At 54.2% G+C, this 10,572-nt stretch overlaps 1 protein-coding gene and 1 non-coding gene across 2 annotated transcripts; one reads left to right on the forward strand and one right to left on the reverse strand.

The window, feature by feature from the left end:
• Positions 1–408: 408 nt before the first annotated feature.
• On the reverse strand, positions 409–599 carry LOC127484564 (U2 spliceosomal RNA). The gene has a single exon (XR_007911627.3). It is a non-coding gene; the product is annotated as a U2 spliceosomal RNA (small nuclear RNA).
• Positions 600–2,873: 2,274 nt separating this feature from the next.
• On the forward strand, positions 2,874–10,090 carry CCDC200 (coiled-coil domain containing 200). Its single transcript, XM_008271552.5, has 4 exons — positions 2,874–3,134; positions 5,943–6,231; positions 7,095–7,153; positions 8,371–10,090. Exons 1-4 carry the CDS (start codon positions 3,036–3,038, stop codon positions 8,395–8,397), a joined length of 474 nt encoding a protein of 157 aa, XP_008269774.1. The 5' UTR covers positions 2,874–3,035; the 3' UTR covers positions 8,398–10,090.
• The last annotated feature ends 482 nt before the right edge of the window (positions 10,091–10,572 follow it).

Genomic DNA, 10,572 nt, shown 5'->3' on the forward strand with positions numbered 1-10,572 from the left:
CTGGGGCTGCTCAATAGCCAAACGTCGCAGCTGGAGCTCACGCTCCCTTCAACGGGAGAGGCAGCCTGTTGTGTAATGAAATCCCCTTCTCAACATGGATCTCTAGAGTTCCACTTGGATTAAGATTGTGCTCAAATTCGGGTGGTGCGGGGTCTGGAGTGACACGGGTAAATGGGACGTTTACAGCACTTTGACTCCAAGTAATCTCCGAACCCCCAACCTAAGTTTGCAAAGCGCTAAGTTAGGATTACAGTTGCAACCAGAAGCAACAGAATTAGGGGTGTTTCATGTTCCAGGAAGCCTTATGTAAGTACAGGAACCCAGTTTATTCTCCGTGTTTTCTAATAAAAGCGGAAATAGAGTTCTTCACACAGAATTCTGTTTATGGTCACCTCGTTATTTCCCCCGAGGGGGTGCACCGTGCCCAGAGGTACTGCAATACCGGGTCGATGCGCGGAGTGGACGGAGCAAGCTCCTATTCCAACTCCCGGCTCCAAAAATCCATTTAATATATTGTCCTCGGATAGAGGACGTATCAGATATTAAACTGATAAGAACAGATACTACACTTGATCTTAGCCAAAAGGCCGAGAAGCGATACCTGACCGCCCCCCCCGCGCTCCTGCAGGCCTCCCCTCACGCACCTTCAGCTCGCGGCGACCGCCCCAGCCCCCCCCCCCCCACGGCGCGCCCCTTTTCCTTCGCGTCCCTGACAGTCTTCTTGGGTTTCCTTAGGCGCCTGGGCACACTTCCTACTCTTCCTATTTTTTACGAGAAAAGTCACAGCCCCGCTTCTCCCGGCATTCCCGGGCTGACCAGCCGCAGTCATTTGCATGCTCCGCCCCTGACGCGAGGAGGCGTGGCTACCGCGAGAGGGCCCAGCTCTGCCGCCGCCGCCCGGCTCTGCCTCCGACCGCGTCGCGGTTTGGTGGCGCGCGAGCCAAAAGACAGAGCTGGGGGCTGGGGGCTGGGGGCTGGCCGGCGCGAGGGGTGGGGACGCGGCTGTGCGGGGGACAGCGGCGGTGCAGAGGATGGCGGCCGTGCGGAGTGACGCGGCTGTGCGGGGGACGGGAGTTGTGCGGGGGCGCGGCCGTGCGGGGGCGGCGTCCGTGCAGGGGTGCGGCCGTGCGGGGGACGGAAGTTGTGCAGGGGTGCGGCCGTGCTGGGGGCGCGGCTGTGCGGGGAGCCGGTTGGGGGGGGGCAGGCTTCCCTTCCCTCCGTGGGGAGCTCCTCTTTCTTTCACTCGGTCTGGGGAGGCAAAGAGCTAGCCTTGCGCGACGTGGGAACTCGGGCGCGTTTGCCCTGCGGGACGGGAAGTTCGAGCGCCCGGGGCGGGTCGGACCGAGCTGCGCCCTGGGCTGAGCGCCTCCCCTGTGCCGTGGGGTCCGGGCTCCTGTAGTCATCACCCGGGGCCTGGGCCAGGCGGAGGCGAGTCCTGCAGGGCCGAATTTAAGGACGCGCCCTCGGAACCCTTCAGGAATAAGTAGTACTTTTCTTAGAGTTTACTCATTTAGTTATTTAAAAGAGTTACAGAGGAGACAGGAGAGAGAGAGAGACGGACCTTTTATCCCTTGGTTCACTCCCTGATGGCCACATCAGCCAGGGCTGGGCCAGACCAATGCCAGGAGCTTTATCCAGGTCTCCCACATGTTTGCAGGGATCCGAGCACTCGGGCCATTTTCCACTGGGTCATTAGCAAGAAGCTGGATTGGAAGTGGAGCACCTGGGACAAGAATTAGCTCCCATATGGGATGCCAGCATTACAGGCGGCAGCTTTATTGGCCATGCCACTTGCCGGACCCAAGATAATAATACTTTAGGGGCCTGCGCTGTGGCGCAGTGGGTTAACGCCCTGCTCTGAAGCACCGGCATCCCATATGGGCACTGATTCAAGAACCGGCTGCTCCTCTTCTGATCCGGCTCTCTGCTATGACCTGGGAAAGCAGTAGAAGATGGCTAAGTCTTTGGGCCCCTGCACCCGGGTGTGAGACCCAGAAGAGGCTCCTGGCTTTGGATCGGCGCAGCTCTTTGGGGAGTGAACCATCAGATGGAAGACCTCTCTCTCTCTCTCTCTCTCTCTCTCTGCCTCTCCTTTCTCTGTGTAACTCTGACTTTCAAATAAATAAATCTTAAAAAAAAAAAAACTTTAAAGCAATGTGTCTTATCAATCAAGAGAATCAAGTCATGCATTTTAAAAAATTTTGGGTTGGGTGAATATATTAATATTTTTTTTTTGACAGGCAGAGTGGACAGTGAGAGAGAGAGAGAGAGACAGAGAGAAAGGTCTTCCTTTGCCGTTGGTTCACCCTCCAATGGCCGCCGCGGCCGGCGCACCACGCTGATCCGATGGCAGGAGCCAGGAGCCAGGTGCTTTTCCTGGTCTCCCATGGGGTGCAGGGCCCAAGCACCTGGGCCATCCTCCACTGCACTCCCTGACCACAGCAGAGGGCTGGCCTGGAAGAGGGGCAACCGGGACAGAATCCGGCGCCCCGACCGGGACTAGAACCCGGTGTGCCGGCGCCGCTAGGCGGAGGATTAGCCTAGTGAGCCGCGGCGCCGGCCAATATATTAATATATTTTTAAAAATCGTTTATTAATTGGGGCTGGTGCTGTGGCTCACTTGGTTAATCTTCTGCCTGCAGCGCTGGCAATCCCGTATGGGTTCAGGTTCTAGTCCCGGTTGCTCTTCTTCCAGGTGGTTGCAGCGCCCGTGGGGGAGAGGGAGGGTCAGCAGAGCCTCCTGGGAAGAGTAGGGAAAGAAACCAGAACAGAGAGCAGGTTCTACTGTCCTGGGGGCTTCGGAGAGCTCAGGACTCTGGAGACAAAGGCCCAGGGCAGACTTCCAGGCTACCTTCCCTCCCCCAACAAGGCAGGGACCTGCCCAGTTGCCCTGACAGTGGCCACATTGTGAGGTGGTTCTGGTTACAGCCACTGGGGATGGGGTGCAAGGTGACAGAGGTAGTGGGGGCAGTGGCAGCGCCCCAGGCTCTGCCTGCCCCCACCCTGTGCCCGGGACCTTCCACCATTCCACCATCATGGGCAGTGCCTACCACTGGGAGGCCCGGCGCCGACAGATGGCTTTGGACCGCAGGAGGTGGCTGATGGCGCAGCAGCAGCAGCAGCAGGAAGAGCAGGTGCATGAGAGGGGTCAGGCCCATCCTGCCCTGGGGTAGGAAAGGAGCAGAGAGGAAGACAGGTTCCCTAGGAAGCTTCCTGCTCTCTGCTGGGGGTAAGAGGAAGATGATGGTACTTGGAGTTTCCTTGGATGAACTCTGTGTGCACACCTGTTCCACCTGGCTCACTTTATGTTCTACGAGGCTGCAACTTTACTAGGCCTAGGAATTTTCTTTTAAAATTTTTTTTAAAAATTAGAAATCAGGGGTTCCCATGCGGGTGGCAGGGACCCAAGTACTTAGGCCACCTTCTGCTGCTTTCCCAGACATATTATGAAGAAACAGCTTCATTCCCCAAATGCCCACAACAGCCAGGGCTGAGACAGGCCAAAGCTTGGATGGGGCCTGCATTAATCCAGGTCTCTCACACGAATGGCAGGGACACAAGACTTGAACCATCACCTGCTGTCTTCCAGGAAGTTGGATCAGAAGTAGAGGAGCAGGGCTGGTGCTGTGGCGTAGCAGGTAAAGCCGCCGCCTGCAGTGCTAGCATCCCATATGGGTACTGGTTCGGGTCCCTGCTATTTAATTTCCAATCCAGCTCCCTGCCATTGGTGCAGCTCTGTCCATTGTGGCCATCTGAGGAGTGAATCAGTGAATGGAAGACCTCTCTGCCTCTACCTCTCTGTAACTCTGCCTTTCAAATAAATAAATATTAAAAATAAAGAAAGAAGAAGAAGTAGAGGAGTTGGGACTTGAACCCGGCACTCTAGTATGGGTTGTGGGCATCCCAGTGGTGACTTAACCACTGCATTAAATGCCCATTTTCTTTTCTTTTGGAGCTGGGCTTATCCGAAGTCAGGAGCTTCTTCCAGGTCTCCCACGTGGGTGCAGGGGCCCAAGGACTAGGGCCATCTTCTATTGCTTTCCCAGGCCATAGCAGAGAGCTGGATCAGAAGTGGAGCAGCTGGGACTCAAACCAGGTGTCCATATAGGAGGCCGGCGCTGCAGGCGGCAGCTTTTTGTTGTTGTTGTTGTTGTTGTTGTTGTTGTTGTTGTTGTTTTGACAGGCAGAGTTAACAGTGTGAGAGAGAGACAGAGAGAAAGGTCTTCCTTCCGCTGGTTCACTCCCTAAATGACCGCTACGGCCGGTGCTGCGCCAATCTGAAGCCAGGAGCCAGGTGCTTCTCCTGGTCTCCCATGGGGTGCAGGGCCCAAGCACTTGGGCCATCCTCCACTGCCTTCCCAGGCCACAGCAGAGAGCTAGACTGGAAGAGGAGCAACCAGGACAGAACTGGCGCCCCAACCAGGACTAGAACCCCGAGTGCTGGCGCTGCAGGCAGAGGATTAGCCTGGTGAGCCGTGGCGCCACCCTAAATGCCTGCTTTCTAATAGGGTAGCCACACAGCATATATGTTGTTGAGCCCTTAAACTGTGGCTAATGAGAATGAGGAACTAAATTTTACATTTATATACATTTTTAGTAATTTAAATTTAAAAGCAAATGTTCACTTTATAAATTGCAATATTGTAAAGTAAGTTTGGAACACCTTGGGAAGGTTAATCTAAACTTTTTCAACCACAAATTCTATGACATCTAAATAGATCAAATATTATTGATGGAAATTTAGTGTCCAGGGGCCAGCGCTGTGGCACAGCAGGTTAAAGCCACAGCCTGGGCACCAGCATCCCTTATGGGTGCTGGTTCAAGTCCTGGCTGCTTCACTTCTGATCCAGCTCCCTGTTAATGCCTCTCAGAGGGCAGCAGAAGGTGACCCAAGTGCTTGGGCCCCTGCACCCATGTGGGAGACCAGGAGAAAGCTCCTGGCTTCGGTATGGCCCAGCCCTATCATTGTGGCCATTTAGGGAGTGAACCAGCAGATGGAAGGTCTCTCTCTCTCTGTTTCTCTGTCTTTCTGCTTTTCTGCCCTTCAAATAAATAAATAAATCTTAAAAAAAAAAAATAGTGTCCAAATGAAGATGTGCTGTTAAGCCTAAGATATATGCTGGTTTTTGAAGACAAAGAACAGAAAGTATTTTAAAGTTAATCACATGTTTTGGATATATTAGATAAAATATTAGCTTTACTTGTTTCTTCTGTTTGTATGTGGTTACCAGAAAATTTCAAATCATATATGTGGCACACATTAAGTTTTCATTGGACAGGACTTTTTGAAAAAGATTTATTTATTTAATTTGGAAGATAGAATGACAGAGAGGGGGGAGAGAGAGAGAGAGAGAGAGAGATCGAGATCTTTCATCAGCTAGTTCATTCCCCAAATGGCCGCAAGCTGAGAGCCAAGAGTTCCATTTGGGTCTCCAATGTAGGTGCAAGGCCCAGGCACTTGTGCCATCATTCCCTGCCGTCCCAGACACATGAGCAGGGAGCTGGATCAGAAGTGCAGCAGCTGGACTGTGAATTGTGGCTCTAATACAGGATGCCGGCTTCAAAAGCTACCCTGCTCCCCAGTGCGGGGCTCTGGGCCAGACTGCTTCAAAGCATTTCCAAGTGGCCCCTGTTTACTTGCTAGCACTGAAAACTGCCCTCAGTACTCAGCTCCTGCACTAGAGGCAGATGCTCCCACCCCCAGGAGACAGTGCTACTTCCTAGGAAGGGACTGTGCCAAGGGCACGGCCCCCCGCAGGAACCATTCTCGGGGGTCGTGCAGGGTGAGAGGAGACAGCCTGGGCCCCAGCTTCAGCTCTGACACAGGGAACTGTGCCCCCCCTCCCATCATCTCTCCCTGAAGTTTCTCTCTGGCAGCAGGTAACTGGCGGGGAGGAGGGAGGGAGTGGGGAGGGTGCCACTTGCTTGTGCCCTCTTGCCAGGAACAGAAGAAACTCCAAGAGAAGGAACGTTGTCAACCTGAGAAAAAGCCCCAGCCACACCAGGAGTCCAAGAAGCCGCAGCCACCACCAGCACAATCACAACCCGTGGCTCCGTCGCAGTCCAAGTCACCCCCGCAGCCGCCAGCACAGCCACCCGAGCAGCTGCCGCCGCCGCAGCCGCCGCCACAGCCAGACGCCCAAGACCCTGTCACTCAGTGTGCCCTCAAGCAGCAGCTCCAAAAGGATGCCCAAAGACCAGGCCAGCTTGCTTCCACGGGGGCCCATCCAGGTCAGTTCCACTGCAGGACCCCGACAGATGGGGGTGCGGGGGCAGGGCTGGAAACCCCTCCAGGCTCTGGGGAAGGGCCCAGGAGGGGAAGGCGGCGAGGAGAGCTCTGCTTCTGTAGTCCAGGGTCCCCTACACTCCCTCTAAGACCCTCCCCAACATCCTCAATCTTTGTATTTTCACTTCTTTGCAAGCAAAGAGACAGAGATAGAGTTCCCAGCTGGTTCACTCCCCCAAAAGCCTGTAATAGCGGAGGCTGGGCCAGGCTGAAGGTGGGAACTCAATCCAGGTCTCCCACATGGGTGGCAGGGACCCAACTGCTTGAGCCATCACTACTGCCTCCCAGGGTGTGCGTTAGCAGGGAAAGTTGGAAACAGAAGCAGAGCTGAGACTTGAACCCCGGGCACTCTGATATGGGACACAGATGTCCCAAGCAGCTTGTTAATCACAAAGCCAACCAGACTCCTCACGACCATGGCCTTGGTTGCCACTCTCTTTGGATAGTTTGTGCTAGCCGAGGGCTGCAGAAGAGCCTGCTCGCTCGTGCAGAGGGTGGCCAAGACAGCAGTCCTCTTCCAAGAGGAGTAACAGGGAAGGTGGGGGTGGCCAGAGGGTGGCGTGTGAGTTTAGCTTATCACCAGTTGTAGCAAGCTTGTGAAGTGTGAGACAGGGACCTGCAGCATGGCTTCCTAGTTGAGGATCTTCAGGGTGGGCTCAGCCTGTACCTTGCTGCAGCCAGGCACCAGCCTCTGCCTGCCAAGCCCATCCCATCCCCAGGCCCACAGACGTATGGTTCAGATCCAGCCCCGCTGTGTTCTTATCCTGGGAAACTGTTAGAGGAGTAACGTACTTTGTTTTGTCAACAGGTCTTGCAAACCCATGCCAATGCAGACCTCCCAAATACAATGAGTATTCGCGACTCACGGTGAGAGAGCGAGAGCGGGCGAGCGAGCGAGTGAAAGGCAGAGACTGTGCTGAGTGCGTGCGTGTGTGGAAGGCCAGAGACTTAGCAGGAGTCCCGGAGGGGGCTGGAATTGTAGTTAGGACAGGGCCTGTCACTGAGTGCTGAGCTTAGTTGGAGGGGCTGGCAATGGATTTGGAAAGACAGGCACTGAAGAAACAAATGAAGGGTCGCTGTAAGCGCTGGCTGGGGTAGAGGCAGCCGGAGCAGAAGGAAGGGAAGACCTGAGACTGTGTTAGCATCGCGGTCCCCCGAGAGTGTGATGTAAGCACTGTGCCTCAGCTACGCTTCCATATGATGAACTAACACCACCTCCTCGGCAGGTGGCACGAGGCTGAATCTGGCGATAAGAGGAGGCGGCCTCCAATGCACTTGGTGTAGAGTCTCACTCATCACAGGCCATCAGAGCCAGGAGTGTGCCTTGTTTTTTTCTTTTCTTTTTATTATTTTTTAACTATTTTATTTATTTATTTGAGAGAGTTACAGACAATGAGAGGGAGAGGTGGAGAGAGAGGTCTTCCATCCACTGGTTCACTCCCCAATTGGCCACAACAGCTGGAGCTGCACCAATCCAAAACCAGGAGCCAGGAGCCTCCTCTGGGCCTCCCACATGGGTGCAGATGTCCAAGCGTCTGGGCCATCTTCTGCTTTCCCAGGCCACAGCAGAGAGCTGGATAGGAAGAGGAGCAGCCGGCACTAGAACTGATGCCCATATGGGATGCCGGTGCTGCAGGCGGAGGATTAACCCACTGCGCTACAGCACTGGCCCCAGGAGTGTCTTTTTAAAAACTCGTTTATTTGAACGGCAGAGTGACAGAGAGACAGAACTGTTCACCAGTTAACTCTGTAAATGGCTGATACAGCTTAGACTGGGCCAGGCAGAAGCCAGGAAACTGGGATTCGAGTCTCTGAGTAGGCACTCTGCTATGGGGAGCGCCCACTGCTCCACAGTGCCAGCCCAGGACGGCCAGCCTTAAGCAGAATGCAAGGAGCTGCAAGCTCTGTCAAGGGTTCCGTGACACAGTGCCAAGGATGAGAGAATGAGCTGGTGGGTGGGACTGGGCTGCTAATTTATTTCCCTTTGAGTCTTCTGACCTCAAAGGCTGAACACGATGTTCAGAAGCCGGCGGGGCCAGAAACTGCTAACTACCTTGTTTTGTTTCCGCTCTCCCTCTTCTTAGTCAACCAATTACACCCAGCAGTGGTGATCCAGAAATGGCCTCTGAGACCCCACTGGCTATCACCAAAAAGCAGATGAACCACACAGCTGGCCACACCTCCTTACCTCCCAGCAACATCTCCGCTCCAAAAGCCATCCATTCTAGGAGGCTGGCTGGGAATAAACTGTGATTTCTTCCTGGGAACACTCCCGAGGCTGCTCAGCTGTGTGAGGGGAAGGCGGCAGGAGGATCCACGGAGCGGACGAGGAGGGTAGGAGGTGAGAGTGGGAGGCGGCTCCATGCTGTGTGGGAGCACCTAAGGGGAGAACTTTGTCTTGGTCCCCCAAGTCTGCATCTCCTGCCACTGGCCCTATTCAGCAAGGGCAGGTCTCTTGGTGGCTTCAGGTGTATATGGCTGTCGCTGGCCAGAGCCCATGCACACTGAGACACGGCCCTGGGGAGGACGGCTTGCACTGTACCTTCAGGCCCGATGCGGTGCTGGCCCACAGGGAGAACTCAGCTGCTAACATAGCGCAGGAATGGAAAGAGAGGGCCCAGAGGAAAGAGGGCTGGAGCCTCACGCGTAGGACAGCTGGAAGGGGAGGAGACTTTCCATCTCAAATCCTCAGGCTGCTCCCTGCCTGGGACTCTGCACTTCCATCCAGGGGAGACGACCAAGAGGCTCCACACTCCTGGGCACTCTACCTCAGCGCCTCTGGGCTCCTGAAGGGAGAACTGGGGGAGGGGCAGGGGTGTGGAACAAGGACATTGAAGCTGGAGGAGATACACAGTGAGAATAGGAGGGAGGAGGCTGGCTCCGGGCAGGGCTTCCCAGGAAAAGGGACTCGATAACATAGGGCCTGTAAGTAAGGGGTGCTGTTTGCTTTTGCCACTTTGGAGAATGCTATTAATCAAAATTATTGTGCAAGTTAGCCCGTAGAATCTATAGGCTAAACCAACAGGTGGAGGTTTGTGGAGTGCTCAGCGTCCTGGGCCTGTCTGATCGCAGATCCCGGGCTCTGCATTTGTCTTCGAACCTGTGAAATCTTCCCTCCCAGGTTTGCTAGTCAGATCAGGTGCCTGCACAGCATTTCTGGGAGTCTGGTGTGTTTTTTGAGGAACCGTTTTTTATTCCCCTGCGAGTGTCTTTGCAACCTTCATTTCTACACGGGCAAAGGCGAAGCCCCTGTGCTACAGTCACTGCGCGTGCTTATGGGGAAAAGGTGAGACCGGCACGAGCGAGCAAGCAGCTGGTCAGCTTGGCTGTGGAGCGGGCGCAATGACCTCTCCACGGCCCAGCGACGGCGAGCCGAGCCCAAGCTCCCGAGGAATCTGAGTTCATCTGAAAATGGACCACCTTGTCTGGACCTCAGAAAGAGCAGCAAGCGGCCTGGGAGTCATTTCAAGTAGGGAAACTACTGGGACTGCGGGGCCTGCAGCTGCACAGATGTGAACGGGTGGTTTCCCCTGCTGTTGTTTCAGGCCTGCTTGTAAACTCCAGCAGAGCGGGAGTGACCTTCCTTTCTGAGCTGTTTCTTCCCTTACCACTCGGTGTTCCCCTTTCCCTTCTCGGGCGACAGTGTCAAACTTAGGTTATTTTTGCTCCCAAAATGTGAATGAAAACTTCGTGCCATGGGTTTCTTTTTTCCTTTCCAAGACACCTGTTAGTCACCTTGTTCAAATGTAAATGTTCCCCTATGCTTTTGAAATAAATTACATTTTGTGATTATGCCCACTGGAACATTAAGACAGTTTGTGAGATGGGGAAAGTCCACTAGTTCCCTGTCTTTCCCAGGAGACTTTTAACTTTTTTTTTTTTTTTTTTTTTTTTTTTTTTTTTAAGATTTATTTGAAAGTCAGAGTTACACAAAGAGAGAAGGAGAAGCAGAGAGAGAGGTCTTCCATCCTCTGATTCACCCCCCAATTGGCTGCTACGGCCAGAGGAAGCTGCGCCAATCCAAAGTGACTCTTTTGGGTCTCCCACACAGATGCAGGGGCCCAAGGACTTGGGCCATCTTCTCCTGCTTTCCTAGGCCATAGCAGAGGCTGGATCAGAAGTGGAGCAGCCAGGTCTTGAACCAGTGCCCACATGGGATGCCAGCACTGCAGGAGGCACCTTTACCAGCTATGCCACAATGCTGGCCCCATTTTTTTTTAAGAGATTTACTTGAAAGGCAGAGTGTCAAACAGGGGGAGAGAGATCCTCCACCTGCTGGTTCACTC

Source organism: Oryctolagus cuniculus, chromosome 17, assembly GCF_051225735.1.
Source record: "Oryctolagus cuniculus isolate XC-2025 breed Fujian yellow rabbit chromosome 17, ASM5122573v1, whole genome shotgun sequence".
Classification (NCBI taxonomy): domain Eukaryota; kingdom Metazoa; phylum Chordata; class Mammalia; order Lagomorpha; family Leporidae; genus Oryctolagus; species Oryctolagus cuniculus.

What these genes read in the sequence shown, in the direction of transcription:
- CCDC200 (XM_008271552.5), top strand. Translation starts at nt 3,036, where the DNA reads ATGGGCAGTGCCTACCACTGGGAGGCCCGGCGCCGACAGATGGCTTTG. An exon ending in AGCAGCAGCAGGAAGAGCAG is followed by an intron (nt 3,135 to 5,942) that starts GTGCATGAGAGG and finishes CCCTCTTGCCAG; the next exon opens with GAACAGAAGAAACTCCAAGA. An exon ending in ATGAGTATTCGCGACTCACG is followed by an intron (nt 7,154 to 8,370) that starts GTGAGAGAGCGA and finishes CCCTCTTCTTAG; the next exon opens with TCAACCAATTACACCCAGCA.